The 15,316-nt window shown below is 43.6% G+C and overlaps 3 protein-coding genes across 19 annotated transcripts in view; 2 read left to right on the forward strand and 1 right to left on the reverse strand.

Moving 5' to 3' along the window:
* Positions 1–3,113: 3,113 nt before the first annotated feature.
* Positions 3,114–4,103, forward strand: Olfr692 (olfactory receptor 692). The gene has a single exon (NM_146355.1). It carries the CDS (start codon positions 3,114–3,116, stop codon positions 4,101–4,103), a length of 990 nt encoding a protein of 329 aa, NP_666467.1.
* A 1,893-nt stretch (positions 4,104–5,996) lies between these two features.
* Positions 5,997–15,316, reverse strand: part of Fam160a2 (family with sequence similarity 160, member A2) — a 28,932-nt gene continuing 19,612 nt past the window's right edge. For all 15 annotated transcript variants that reach the window (XR_001778008.2, XR_003946573.1, XR_378277.3 and 12 more), the window contains one exon: positions 5,997–13,915. Coding sequence is in view for 12 of the 15 variants with exons in the window: in XM_030243034.1 (XP_030098894.1) it covers positions 13,557–13,915 (359 nt within the window). In the remaining 3 variants the exon portion in view is untranslated. The remainder of the gene's footprint in view (positions 13,916–15,316) is intronic.
* Gm5901 (predicted gene 5901) lies at positions 9,824–13,163 on the forward strand. 3 transcript variants are annotated; one of them, NM_001329995.1, is made up of 3 exons: positions 9,824–9,955; positions 11,856–12,683; positions 12,940–13,163. In NM_001329995.1, the coding sequence occupies exons 2-3, from the start codon at positions 12,149–12,151 to the stop codon at positions 13,071–13,073; spliced, it is 669 nt and encodes a 222-aa protein (NP_001316924.1). In that variant the 5' UTR covers positions 9,824–9,955; positions 11,856–12,148; the 3' UTR covers positions 13,074–13,163. The 3 variants fall into 3 exon arrangements, with proteins under 3 accessions (NP_001316924.1, NP_001369348.1, NP_001182656.1); NM_001382419.1 differs by having other exon boundaries at positions 11,885–12,683; NM_001195727.2 differs by having other exon boundaries at positions 11,885–12,683; positions 12,943–13,163.

Consider the following 15,316-nt stretch of genomic DNA (forward strand, 5'->3'; position numbering starts at 1 on the left):
AGGTGACCCCAACATGCACTCAGAGAACTTCTATAAAGATGATCTAGGGTCTAGAACACCAAAAATAGAATTTTCTAAACACAAATCTCCTGGTACATCTTGTAAACTCAAAATTATCAGGTTTCCAAGAACTCGATTACCTCAATTCTAGATTGTTGTATCTAAGAGATCTGTGATTTATCTTAGGAGTCATCCCTAATAGACAGCCAAAAACCTCTGAATCTCTTGAAGCCAAAAGCATTTTTCTCCAACTCCCTCCATAGCTGTCCTAGTACAGTTCCTAGCTCCTGAGCACTCCCCTCCTTCCTCAAGCAATTACCACCCACAGCTTGATTACGTCAAACTGCATCAAAACCAAAGCCCCCTGAATTATCTGTCCCAGGAACAAGCACCCACTGCCCCTAGCTAATCTACTAAACTTCTGTGCACATGCTAAATTTCAGCTGAAGTACTTACTGTAAGTACATTAAGGCCAAACTATTTGAGTTTGTGTACTAACTTTGCTGTGTACTAACTTTGCTGTTGGTTGTGGCTATTGGCAGGTTATTTCATCTTGTGTCTTAGGGTGTATGTTTATTTTGTTTTGCTTTGTTTTATAAAACAAAGAAAGAATCATACTTACTTTAAAATCTGTTCAGAGGTGAGGGCTTAGTTCAGTACATAAACTCCTGGAGAGCAGCAGGTCTTGTGGTCCCTTCATCTTCCCCCATGTGGCAAAAGACCAGGAACAAAAAGGGCTCAGTCAGTTCTGCTACAGTGCTGGTCTTGAAATGCAAATTTGTCCAAACACAGCTGACATATTAGGAAACTGAGCAGTGAGTTTTATACTCATAAGTGATTCTGCATTTTAGAGACTAGATAGCCACAAAAAAACTTCACCCAGATGATCCTGGCTGAGCACAAAAAGTCAGCATATATTCTTCTTCAAACATCTGTCAGGGGCCTCAGCTTATCCCTATAACTTTCAACATAATTTTGACAGGCTTTCTATGAAACCAAGTTTTTTTTCTCCAGATATAGTATTTGCACTTTCTAACCATATAATACCCCCCCCAAAAAATCTACTGTGGGTTATTTTTGCATGTGTTATGTGTGTGTCTGCATGTGGAGGCCAGAGGTTGACATCCTCACCCATTCTCCATTTATTTATGGAAGCAGGGTCTCTTGCTAAGCCTAGATATACTCTAGGCTAGCTAACTTGTTCCAGGGACCTCCTGTCTCTGTTTCCTAATTGCTGGGATTTCAGGTGGCCCACCACATCCACTTGGCTTTTATGTAGGTGCCAAGGATCCAAGTTCAGTCTTCACACTTGTGTGGCAAGTACTTTATCCAATGAGTTATCTCCTTGGCCCCCATTCCTACCATTTTTAATATGTGTTACTGATATTTTGGGGTGCTGCATCACTGATATCTTGGAATATAATAATGCTGACTATTTCCATTTTTCCAATAATCCCAGTGTTTTTTACTGTGATTTTTTAATTCTGTGGTTATTTAAGGATGCCTTTTTATAGCAAATAAAAAAGCAAAAAACAAACAACAACAACAACAAACCCTGCATTGAGTAGTCTTCTGGTTGATGGTGAATAGTACTTTCTCTTCTCCATGGATACCTAACTCCTTAAACTGTAGTAACAAGTGTGCCTGTCATCCTAGGCTTTGAGGCTAACAGATCTGTTCACATTTGAAAGTCGTAAATGTTCAATCACAACCTAGACACGCATGCTAGACAATATGAAGCTGTGAAGACAACATGGTTAGGAGAAGCAATGCTTGCTCTGCACTTCTACTCGAGTGAGGAGAGGCAAAAGTTATTAGAGTGGAGCAGACGCCGTCATAGAATGACACAAGTTCTCTCCAGATACAAAAGACCTTCCAGAGGAAGTGTTCCTCAGAATTTTCCACGGTTTTCCTTCCATGTCTCCTCTCCTTTCTCTTTATTGAGCATGCTGAGTCTGTGAGCACTGAGCAAGAATACAGTACAAAAAAGAGTTAATGTGGCACAGGTGGATGGAATAAGGGCCCTGAGGGATGCAGGCAGAACAGCTCATAAAAAGGCCCAAGAGGCATTGGTCAAGGTGAAGAGCGACTGCCAGCACTCAGGGCTTAGGGTAGCTCTGTAGTCAAGTCTTCCGCTGGTTTTGTCTTCATTCAAAATTTAAGCTTCTACCGGGGTTAGAAACTTGCAGGGACTCCCTCTACTCATCGTGCCTCCTCCATCAGAGGTGTTTCTTCATATACTCAGTACTCTGGGATTTCTACCACTTCCTCCTTCAGTCGCCTTACCTCTGAGGCAGTCCAGGACTCCAGTTGGAACCCCCTTCAGAATCCAGAATGAAAGGATACCAAGAAGAAATGTTTCCTGTCTTGCTGCCATCTCTCTCTCTCCATTGCTCCCTACTCACAACTTCTCTCTGCCTGATGTTCAAGATTACAACTTCAGCACCAAATGCAGAATAATGTAAGCATCCCTTGGGCCTATCAAATTTCTCCTGTCATTTCAGGCTCCCAGATTCACTCCAGACCCTACTTTGTGCCATTATAGTTTCTCCCTGTCTTTCTATACTGCCTCCTCCTTGCTTCCTAGTGTATTGATACCCCAATTATTAATTCAAGTAAATACTTAAGATCATTGTGTCTATCCCTATTACAGAATCAAAATCATAGAGGTTTAAAGACCCTCCCAAAAATAGTCAAGATGAGATAAGATGGTCCTCACCCCACACCAGTTTTCTCCCCAAATACAGAGACCAAGACTGTCCTTGGACTCTGAGGGAAAAGGCAGTCATAGCTCTATCTCCTCAGATGACCTCATATGGGAGGACTCTGACTGTAGCAGCCACCTCATCAGTCACCCATTTCCTTAACCTTTCCTTTCTACCCCTGCCTCTGCTCTCCTTCTAACACTCATGGATAACTAGGAGCAAAAGATTATCCTATGACCTAATTATGGTCATGAAATAATTACCAATCAAACCCCTGTCTCAAGCAAAGATCATTATGCTCCTGTAATATTCCAGGCCCTTCACCAGTTCATGGATGGGTTTGCAGCACTGTAACATGCTCAGAATCTCTCCGCCACTTGTTCTTCCCCTATCAGGAACAATATCCCCATGAGACCCAAACTTCATCCTTACAGAATGGCAGAAAGTTCGCAGTCCAATTCTACCTTCCAACACCCAGCTTTCTTTATATTGACTGGCATCCCAGCATTGGGAGATGGCCAGGCCTGGCTGTCCCTAGTGTTTGGGCTCATGTATCTGCTGGCCCTACTAGGCAATGCAACACTCCTGACAGTAATCCGAATAGACTCTACATTGCACCAACCCATGTTTCTACTCCTGGCCACTCTGGCAGCTACTGACCTGGGCTTAGCCACATCTATAGCCCCAGAGTTGCTGGCTGTGCTGTGGCTTGGACCCCAACCTGTACAATACACTGCCTGCCTAATCCAGATGTTCTTTGTCCATGCACTGACTGCTATGGAATCTGGTGTGCTTTTGGCCATGGCCTGTGATCGGGCTGTGGCAGTGGGGCGTCCACTACACTACCCTATCTTGGTAACTAAAGCCCGTGTGGGCTATGCAGTCCTGGCACTGACACTGAAAGTCCTGGCTGTTATAGTGCCTTTCCCTCTGCTGGTAGTACGATTTAAGCACTTTCATGCCAAGATCATACACCATGCCTATTGTGCACACATGGCAGTTGTAGAGCTGGTAGTTGGTAACACATGGGTCAACAACATGTATGGGCTAGCACTTTCACTGGCTGTGTCTGGTGTAGATATTCTGGGCATTGCTGGATCTTATGGGCTCATTGCCCATGCAGTACTTCGGCTACCTACCCAGGAGGCCCGAGTAAAGGCCTTTGGTACATGTAGTTCTCACATCTGTGTCATCCTGGCCTTCTATGTGCCTGGTCTCTTCTCCTTCCTCACCCATCGCTTTGGTCGTCACACTGTCCCAAAGCCAGTGCATATCCTTCTGTCCATCATCTATTTGCTGCTGCCACCTGCCCTCAACCCCCTCATCTATGGGGTCCGCACCAAGCAGATTAGGGACCGATTCTTAGAAATGTTCAAATTCAGAAAAAAGCAGTTTTAATACACCTTGAAGTAAACAGGGTAGGGGAACTCCCTTGGAACAAAACCTGGAGTCTGGGAATGTGGATTATGTTGTCATTGTCCTATATGCATAGTACTTTGATGACTCAAAGGTATTTTCTGTGACACCCTTAGTATGTATATCACTGGCACCTCTAAACTTTGGCCTAGCCAGCCTTATCTCTTACTGGAAAGGAGGCAAAAGCAGGGGCTGCACATTACCATGCAGGTAAAATAAGGAGATGAAGGAACTAGATGAAATATAGTCTATTGGAGAATTTCCCTCTCCTGCCCAACCCTATCATTTCAACCCAAGTCTCACTCTGCTTCTTAGATGTGTAGACAACTTCTTGTCTGGAGTTACATCCTTCTCTGTACCTGGAGCCAGATTCTATTTTCAGCCTGTTCCAGAGATGTTATACAAACTTATACTCCATATTTTAAGAATCTGAAAAATGTACCCTATAGAGCCAATTGAGCCAGCATATAAGACTTAAGATATTCCCAATCAAAGAATTGTCTTGGTCTCATGTGCAATTACTACTTTATCTTCCTTTAGTTCCAATAAAGACTCCCAAAGCAATAGCTACAACTTCTTTCTCTGAGGCTGGGAATTTGGGAGTCAGAGGTCCAACTAAAATAATAATTAATTAATAATAAAGCTGATATTTAAAGGGTCATTATGATCACTTGTCAACCTGGCCTTTTGTGTACCCTCATGCAAGAATGTAAAAGCCCCATCAGCACTCCTGTCTTGCTCACTGTCACTAACAGCATGTGATACTGGTGCAATATGATGAAATGGGAATATTTTATGTTGCTGCAGCTGTCCAACAGAATATTACACTGAAAACAGCATGGCATTGCCCAATGGGGGAATCGATTTATAGTTAAGGCTGGACAATGGATGGAGTAATATATAACAGACAGGGAGTCACAGCAGTAAAGTCAAAGAAAACTGCAGTCATATCCACGGTATTGGTGTTATGGAAACCTGAAGCAAGAACAACCTAGCCCAGTAGCTCAGACAGCTGGACCAAGCACCATGAGACACCACAGAACTGAAGGACATTGGTCATTTCTAGGGCTAAATGGGGTCTTAACAGACTCCTATAAACAAGGAAGAGGTACCTCAAAATGTCTGCATGATTTCAAAATCGCACTGAATCTGACTGGGTGAAGAGAGCATCTAGTCCACATGGTTCTCAACCTTCCTAAAACTACATCCCTTTAATACAGGTACCTCATGTTGTGGTGAGCCCCAACCATAAAATTATTTTCATTTCTATTTCATAACTGTAATTTTACTAGTTATGAATCTTAAATGTAAAAATCTTTGGAGGTAGAGGTGTACCAAGGGGTCGAAACCCACAGGCTGAAAACCACTGGTCTAGTCAATGGTGTATGAGTTCAGTCATTCTCAAAACTAACCTTTTTCATGCAGTTGTAAGTTTAAAAGTCCTCCACAAAATGATTTTGTAAAAAGCTAACAAAATACTAGTCCTGGAGCTGGAAGAGATGGCTCTGGGAAACACTCCTTGCCTGCAAGCATAGTGACCTCCATTCAGATTCCCAGCACCCACATAAAAGCCAGGTGTTAATCTATAAGTCCAGTACTGGGGAGGGGGAGGGGAGGGGGAGGGCCAAGAGGAGACAGACCCCTGGAGCTCCCTAGCCAATCATTGAGCTTGGGTTCAGTGAGAAACTGTTTCAAAACATAAGGAGTAGGATGACAGAGGAAGACCCACCTTCAGCTCTGGCTCCTCTGTGCATGTGTGTGCACACACAGACATACTGAACCTGATGGACCACAAGCTATGATATCCACACACTTCTCTTACAAGATTTCCCTTTGATCTAGTTTGAGAAAATAACTGAGATGTGAACAACCATGTATGGCAGTAGGATATTTATTACATTATTATAAAGAAATATAAAGGAATTCGTGTATGATCGTCCCATGTCACACATACATACACACACACCATTTTCTTCTCTGATACATGGAAAGAGAAATCATGTGCAATCAATGTTCATGAGCAATGAGTCTGTTACCATCCGCCGCGGGAAGATAAGGCACCTTCAACTCTTAGCTGTGCACAGTTCTCCCAGTTTTCTTGTTCCAAAGCCATGTGCTGAGAATGTTTTCTTCAAGCCAAAACTCTAACACATTTGTGTTTTGATGATCTTCCATACATACCTACCATGTGATATGTTCAGAAAGCTTTGCCAGCACACTCTCATTCTCGTTCTTCATAATAACCTGAGAATTAACTATATGCCCACTGCCCATCACCTATACTTTCAAAATAAATAATCTCTGTAGAAACATCTTTTCCATAACTTTGGCCCCAACCAATATGATCCTATTTATAGCCTTTAATTCACTTAGTGTAAATGTTCACATATCTAACTAAAATGAACGTTAACAAGTTTGACTAGGGGGCACTGCCCTGAATTTCAATGGTGATGTTCCTAAACATATGAAGTATCATTTCCTTTCTTTCTGTAAACTTAAAAATTCTCAGCTTTCTTACATATTTATCCCAAAAAGTTTAAACTAAAGCATCAAGAGTGTGTATAGTTATCCCTGCAGCCTGAAGCAAGAGACCATTAGGGATCTTTATCACTCTATATCTTTACTGTCACTGCTACTTTATGCTACCAAGAGATTCATGCAAAGAATCCATGTTTTCTGCATAAAGTCCTACTTATTTTCTATCTCCATACACATCACTCTCATATCCTCAAGGCAATCAGAACTTCTTTCCAAAGATAACCACAGAATGGTGCCACATGGGAAACAAATCCCAGAAAGATATGGCCCAAACAGTCCAACCCTCAGGCTCACCAACTCATTCATGACTTAGTTATTAGTTATCATCTGTTTTCCTTGAGCATCTTTCAGTCTCAGATTCTGAGCAAAAAGGAAAAACAGACTTACTCACATTAAGGTATAGCATCATAGAATTTAGAAAGCCTAGGAATTCATGGAAGTTGAAAGGCAAGAAAAGGGCAGATGAGGATTTCCAGCAGTAGTTTATTAGAACCCCATCTAACCTCTGAACCATGTCCATGAGCAAAAATTCTAAGAGCTTCTGCTTCCTATTTAACCAATAAGCCATCACTGCACTGACCTCATACATGTCTTCTCATTCTGGACTCCCCTTGTCATCTGCATTTGCTTCTCAGTCAGAACTTCTTCTATACTGCAGAGGTACAGAGGGACATGATTCTGTCCTTTCTACTTGTCTCTATCTGCCTCTTATTCCACATCAGTGTTCCTCATCAAAATTGCTTTCTGGGGGGAACAGAGTTGCCAACTACATACACTACACTGTATTTCTTTTCCTTGCCAACCAAAATGTAAGGGTGGTATATAAATTCGAATGTAGCAATTAAGTCAGAAGTAAACAAGTGGGAGACCAGCTTCAGTAACACAGTGCCATGCTGGATCAGGAATAGAGAAAATGCTTCAGCGATTAAAAGCATGGACAGCTCTTCCAGAGGATGAGGGTTCAGTTCCCAATACCCACATGGCGGCTCAGAACTGTCTCTAATTCCAGTCCAAGGAATCTAATGGTCTCTTCTGTCCTCCACTTCCACCAAGCACACACACGATGCACAGCCAGACATGAAGGCAAAACACCCATAAACATTAAAAATTACAGCCCTAATACAAAAGATGGTATTGTGTGAGGGCCTTGCCAAATAGGCACAAAAAAGAAGGAACTTGGTTTCAGTTGTCTTAAGAAACCTGAGGTTTCTCACTTGGACTGTTGTGGCTTCTCTTGCATCCTGTCCACTTCCTTCTCACTATGCCACATGTATTTCTCTCATCATACACTGAAGTGAACAGTGCAACACCACCAAAAGGATCAATATTAAGAGCTGGATCCATAGATCTGTTGTTAATTACATGCTGTGTGTTGTTGGCTAATTAATTTTTCTGAACCTTTTCTTCATTATAAAATGAAACAATAATACATATTCCAGAAAGAAGCTGGCAGTGGTGACTGCTGTAATCCCAGCATTCAGAAGGCTGAGGCAGGAGGACTGCTGTGAAATTCGGGCAGCTTGCAGCTACATAATGAGTTCAAAGCCATTCTGGATTACACAGTCAGGCCCTGACTCAAAAACAAACACAAAACAAAACCAAGAAATATCTAAAAGGATCATCTAAGATAATACATTTAGTATTGGACACACACCCTAGCACTGAAGAGTGCACCAAATATCTGACCTTAATTCCTCTCCTGAAAGCAGGAGCAAATCTACTGTCAAGCACTTGCTCAAAGCGCTGGCACTGCCGTGCATTAGTACTGGCTGAGGAGACGGGCCTTTGGCTTGAGACCAACTGCACTGCCTTTTGGACAGTTTTCCTGATAACACTTTCCTATCAGTGCCATACCCTTCTGTGTGGCATGCACGTACCACTTCAAGCTGGCTCTGAGTACAGCCAGCTTTGCAGGACAGCATTTCTCTCTAGCTCAAGCTGTAAGAGGACACCCCCTAGACAGGAGACCTCCAGGGAACCTCAGAAACTGTTAAGACAAAGTATCAAGTGGGAAAATGATTACTAAAAAGTTCTAAAGTAATTTTTTTCAAGAGTCGTTCTTCTCAAGCAAAACATTAGGTGAGCTCTCTGGACAAAGACATGGGGGAGGAGAGCAATAACGAGAGTGGGAGAGAAACTACTACACACAAATTCACCTGCAACAGGAATGGAACATGAAGAAAATCTTCATGTTTACCTGGGTAATTCTGGCTTCCTGAAAATTCCTGCCAGTTACTAAGGGAACATAATTCCATCTAGATCTTACTCTCCACATTGCTTGCTCAGCCTATCACCCTCCTACGCACACCTGTTCTCTACCGCATTTATAACCCACTCATTAATAATTGGCTTCAACCTAGGAGCTTTCAGAAGTTAGAATTCCCAGGCATACCCCCAGATGAATTAAATCATAATTTGTAAAAATAGGAACCAGGTATCAGTAATTTTCAAATCTCCCTGGTAATTTATAGGCTGAGAATCCCTGGGATGATGATGATGTTGCTGCTGCTGCTGCTGCTGCTGCTGCTGCTGCTGCTGCTGTTGATGGTGATGATGGTGATGGTGATGGTGATGGTGATGATGATGATGATGAATTTTTCAGTCTAAGTCTTAATCTATACTTCTATGTCCTTCCAGACCCCAGTGTAGCCTCAAAGAGAAGTAATCCACAACTAACTAGATAGCAGTTACTCTAGTAAAGCAGTTAAAAAGAGGAGTGGTCCTACCCTGTTTCCTTAAAGAACTCAAAACAAGAACTATAGATGAGACTTGGACAGAAAGAATATGTTGCATTTTCCTCTCCCGAAGCAATATAATGACCACTCCAGGCTGAGGCAGAAGACCACGAGACCATGAGGCAAGACTGTATAAGAAAAAAGAAAAAGAGTGAAAAGAGAAGAGGAGAGACGAAAGAAGAGAGCGTCTTTGTGCTGTTTAAAGACAGGGCAGGGCAGGGCAAGAACATAAAGGAAAAATAAAATGACAAACAGTAATAGAATTGGGAAAAAAGAAGTAAAAATTTGTAAATATTATGACCCACAGACTGCAATGAGGCTAGTAGAGTTACAGTGCTCTCTGTATCCAAGGCTCTATCACCTATTAGGGCCTCTATGACCTCATGCTGGAGTAGGTCACAGCCCAAAGTAGGCGGGCCTAATCTCTCTGGGCAGCTTGGGGGTTCCTGCAGCAGCCACTACCTTGCCCAACCCCTCCCACTCCCCACCATGTTGGTCAGTAGCCCCCACCTGCTAACACTGGATGAAGCAGATGCCACTTGGGCCCTCATCAAGGATAAGGTAGGTAAAGTGAGAGGGCTAAGGGAAAAGTGGCAAAGTATGACCAGGCTGGGTCTTGGGTGGTTTCTGTGTAGGAAGAGGTAGGAAATCTAAGACAAGAGTAGCAGTAGCAATCAACTTATAAAAGTCACAAAATACACCCAAATGAATGAGTAATGGGTGAATGAACAGCAGCAAATTTAAATGAAAACCAAAATCCATGAGAGGAAAAAGGAGAAAAAAAATGTGTATTTTCCATATTAAACCACCATCTTAGAGCAGCATCCAGCAGAATTGATGGCATTAACTCCCATTGCTTGTGAATATGCTAACCACAAAGGCAAGGGAGGCAGAAAAGGAAAGAAAGGGTCCTCCCAAGATTAAGACTAGTTGGTTTCAACAGTGAAGTCTGTACCTAGACTAGACCTGCTAATAATTACATTATCATAAATGAGGTATTTCACTACAGAAAAGAAAAAAGAAAACTCTCCTTATATTATCTCAGCGAATAACTCAGGGCAAAGATACACAGGATAAATGTGCCAACTTCAAGCAGAACAGGGCACCTCTGAGTGCCCTGATTTCTTTCTTTCAATACAACAGGCCGGCACTTCAACACTGCTTTAGGTTACAAAATAAGAGCAGAGCAGCTTCAGGGGTCATTGGGTAAATTCAGTGTAAGAACACAGATATGTGGAATCTGGGAGATAAAAGGTAGATAACTTGGAACTTCTGTATGGCTTTGCAATCTAGCATAACTGAGAGCCAGAAGGCTCAACCAATGAAATCTATAATGGGTCAAAACTATAACAGCTAAGTCACTGACTACTAAAAAGGATCTTACCAGGTTCCCAGGTACTCTCATGAACAGGTCACCAAGCACAAATACGGCAAACAAAATAATAATAAGTAAAGGGCAAACCTAAGGAACTGGAAACCCTAAACAGATATTGGAACAATACAAAAAAGAGACATCACACGCACATAGAAAGAATTATCCCTTGTAGCTACAGTAGAAAGAACGTAAGAGATAACTGCCCCTGCAAAAAAGAATGGACATTATAAGCCTGCATCTGTGTATCCATTTTTCCCTAATATTACCCATATAACCCATCACCTAGGCATGATCTTTGAAGATTCCTTTTTTTTTTTTTCACATCCATGAAAAGACCAAATTCTACCAATTCTATGTCTTCAACTCTTTCCCATTATGTAGTTCAGGAACTAAAATTGTGTTTTGCTTGCAATTATTGCAACAGTCTTAAGTTACTTCTCTTTCCTGCTTTATGCTTATTAAAAAATCAGCTCTCTTCTCCTTGGTCCCATCCTCCCACCATGGGCCTATAAGTGGCTTCCTGGCATCCCATTGACCTCTGAATGAAACAGTAGTTTATGAAAGGCATATACATATGACTTTCCATATCCTATTTCCCGTGTGCCTTTCCTTTTCCTTCCTTAAATGCAAGTAATATGAAATTATGTGTTCCTAAATGTTCCCAAAGGTTCAGGGATTTTCCCTGGCTGACCATTCTGTCAGGAATGACTACTGCCCAACCTGTTAATTCCTCCAAAGCTCAAGTACTGCCACTGACCAAATTCCTTTGATCATCTTTCTATCAAAGACAAAGACTTTTAAATCATTTGTCCTTGACACATCCTGCTATTATTTTACTTAACTACTATTCACATTTTTGTTCCGTCCATTAGCCCAAGCTACATTGGTATAAAGACAAAGTCTCATTCTTTCATGTATCCAAGTATTTACCAAAATTTGGCACAAAATAAGACATTAGATTCTTCTACAGGGAACTGGGAAATAAGAAACAGATCTGTTAGTATACTGTAGCAATGTACTTAAACAGTGAACAATAGTGGGTAGGTCAATTTAGACAACACAAGTTAACCTCTGACCTTAACTCAGCCCCTGACTTATAAACTGGCCACCTGCAGGTCATCGAGGAGCGTTTTGGGTCCAATGTAGTGGCAGTACCTTTCCTGTCGGATGCAGCCTACTATGATCTACTGGGCGTGCTAGTGAAACAGTCCCGTCCAGCCCACACCCGCCTGGCTTTGCCAGGTCGGCAGGGCAGAAGGGCACTGAAATCAGTAGGGCTGCTACCAAATCTTCTAGAACAGGCAGGGTCTGAGGGTATCTTTGCCCACTGCACACGGGAATACTCACCAAATGGCCGAGCCGAGACAGCCTATGAAGAAATGCGAATGATGGATGGGCAGCCCTGCAGGATTCGCCTACATATGGGAGGTCTGCGCAAGAAAGTTGCTTTCCTGCTGCTACCACCAGGGCAGGTGAGCCTACAACAGAATCTTCCCTGGCTCCGAAGCACCCACAGCATCTACGTCATCTACCAGGTCTTCTCCTGCACCTGGCTGCAGCTAGGGCTTTTGCCTACAGCCCGTGAACCCCAGCTGATCCGGTTACAGCGGTCACTACCTATTGCTTTCTCCTGCCTCAAGTTTTCACTGCAGCCCAAGGGTGTGCTGGGACCACAGAAGTCTCTGACCAAAGACCCATTGCCCCAAGGAGCCAACTGGGTTAGACCTAGCCTTAGCATCATATCAACTCTGGCCCCCACATCAGTATCTGCTGATACCCATGAAGTTGCTGATGTACCTCCACCTGTCCCAGCCCCACCTACACCACCTCCCCAAGAAGGGCCAGAAGGCAGACCCACCAGATTCTCCCATAAGGGTCGAAACCCCTTCCGGAGGGGCCCCTATATGCTTTCAGGTACTGCTAGGGGAAATGAAGATGAGGAAGGGGAAAGGCCATTGGAGGGAGAGGGCACAGGGCACATAACCAAGGAATAGGCTCAGCAGCCCAGAGTTTGTACAGGACCTTCATGAAGGAGCCAAGGGGAGGGTGAGGTGGAAGCATGGTTGTGGTAAGGTGGCGGGATGGGGGTGTTGTAGCACAAAGAATCAGAGGGAGGGACTAGGGAGGAAGACCAGGGCATGAGTCAAGCTGTGACTATCCCCAACCCTAGCAGAGAACTGGCTCTTCAGCCCCCGCAACCCTCCACCAGGAGCCCAGGGTGGGGGCCCCGGGGACCCCGACCGGCACTCCATGTCCCTGCCCCTGCTTCAGGGTTTGTCTTCGGAGTTCGACAGCGACGAATGAAGCTGAGGCAAGAGATGCAGGGGCCAAGGCCCTTAAGATCTGGCATAGGGATACTGGTCCCCAATAAACATCAACTGCTGCAGCCCCAAACCACCCTAGGCCTGTGTGCTTCTTCTTCTAGGGTCCAGAAAGATGAAGTCTCCATTTTCCCCAAAGCATCAAGTCCTCTCACCTTCTAACAGTACAAGGGCTATCATGAAACCCTATCATCAGTGTTTTCACCAAAGAGAAAAATGGCCCTGATGATTCCCCCATCTATATACAATCTTCATAGGGCCACAGCCCCACAGATAAAGGGTGGCAAAGAAGAATGAGCACAGAATAGAGATTTCCCTTTTATACATATTGCAACAAGTTCTCATAAAACATTCATCTGGAATAAATTAAAAAGTCCATTTGCCACTGCCTCCAAACATAAAAAGGAGCCCGTGTCCTGGATTTCAGCCCAGGCCACAGAAGGCCCTGATTGTCCATGGAAGAAAACTAAGGATTGAGGGGCCCAAAGCCTGAGATGGGAGGAAGAGATACCTCCTCTGAAGTATCCAACAAGAAAGGCGAGGTGACAGCATGGGCCTGGGAGATGGCAGCCAACTCCTTGAGAAACTCAGGGAAAATGACTGCACAGTAGACAGCATTCTTGACTCGAAGAGCCTCACCTTGGCGCTCAGAAGCCCCGCCCCGGGGAAGTAGAACTGGAGTTGAAGCCCCTGGAGAGCCCCCACCTAGTCCAAGTCCTGTTCCATCTCGCCCAGGTTGGAGAACCTGCACCGCCTGTCGGGCCCTGGTTGGGCTGTGTGCATGCCGCAGGAGTAATTCCCCCAAGGATGGCCTCCGGCTCCTCACTGGGAATAAACAGGGGTATCAAGAAAGTGCTGGGATCAGGGAACCTGCCTTAGTCTGAGGAGCAGATTCCCTAATCCCCTTAAATTCTTAAACTTCTCCCCTGGGATTCTGGAAGAAGGACAAGATGGACAAGAAATGAATTGAAGTCCATTTCTCGTCTTGTTTCTAAAGATGACTGAAGATGAGCAAAGTGCTTTTCTTAGTCTCACACCCAAACCCAACTTGTTCAGCATTTCCCCTCTATCAAGTCTCCTCAACAGCCAATATTTGAACTACTTTACTCCCATCTACAACTCCTTCCTTCTCCATGACCCCTCCCCTAAAGAATTTAATCACTATTCTACCACCACCAAGATCGATTCCCTCAGTCTGATATGCCCTAACTTCTTGTTTCCCACTGCCCTCTAGAGCAGTAAGTCTCAACTTTCCTAACGCTGCAACCCTTTAATACAGTTTCTCATGTTGTGGTGACCCCAAACATAAAATTATTTCATTGCCACTTCCTAACTATAATTTTGCTACTGTTATGAACTGAATGTAAATATCTGATATGAGAGCTCCAAAGGGTCACAGTCCACAGGTTGAGTACCACTGCTTTAGATCTATATTCATATATAAGTCAACTACTACTTTGCTCTACCTACCTAGAGCTAACCCACACCCTCTGCTCCTTCAGTACTGACATATACAACTGTAGTTCAAAACTGCTTCAATCTTCACACTCTAGTGCCCATCAAGGGTCTACTACTACTTCATTACTCATCAGCCCTTGTCCTCTATCTGTCAAGACCTCCCTTCCATTGAGTATACCCAGACAACTTCATATTTGCTTAGACTGAACTGAGCTGTCTAAAATACTGCCCTCTGTCTAACTTTCTGGACTTCTTCACTACAGAGCCTAGACTCTCACCCCTAGATCATGATAAATGTTTCTATTCACCACCACCTCTCATACTGGTGACAGACACAACATATAGACGTATTAACCGTTCATTCAGAGTCCTTCACAACCAGGGTCTCACTCACCAACCTCTTCTCAAACTCTCTAAACCACACACACTTCTGTGCTAATTCCCACCTTCCTGAAACCTAGCAGGCCCCTTACATCTAATCTGTAGCTTTCTCTGGCTACAATTTACCATTCCTACCTTTTTAACCTAGCTCAGTTAACTCACCTGGGAGAACCCTGAAGACACCTGTGATATTCCCTACACTGACTTTCTGTTCCACTATCATTAACGTCAATAATTTCTTCCCAAGGCTTCTATCTCAGGCACTAAACTATGAACTCAAGAACTTAAGACCGTCACATTTAATGTTTCCTTGTTTCCTCAACCACTGACCATATTTCACAAAGCTCCCTTCCATCTCTACCCTACCACATGCTTCCTTTCTTTTCA

The sequence above is a fragment of the Mus musculus genome, chromosome 7, assembly GCF_000001635.26.
Source record: "Mus musculus strain C57BL/6J chromosome 7, GRCm38.p6 C57BL/6J".
NCBI lineage: Eukaryota > Metazoa > Chordata > Mammalia > Rodentia > Muridae > Mus > Mus musculus.

Coding starts and splice junctions, on each gene's coding strand:
- Olfr692 (NM_146355.1), top strand. CDS start 3,114: ATGAGACCCAAACTTCATCCTTACAGAATGGCAGAAAGTTCGCAGTCC.
- Gm5901 (NM_001382419.1), top strand. CDS start 9,884: ATGTTGGTCAGTAGCCCCCACCTGCTAACACTGGATGAAGCAGATGCC. Junction 9,956..11,884: donor GGGCCCTCATCAAGGATAAG/GTAGGTAAAGTG, acceptor GGCCACCTGCAG/GTCATCGAGGAGCGTTTTGG. Junction 12,684..12,939: donor GGGCCCCTATATGCTTTCAG/GTACTGCTAGGG, acceptor CCCCAACCCTAG/CAGAGAACTGGCTCTTCAGC.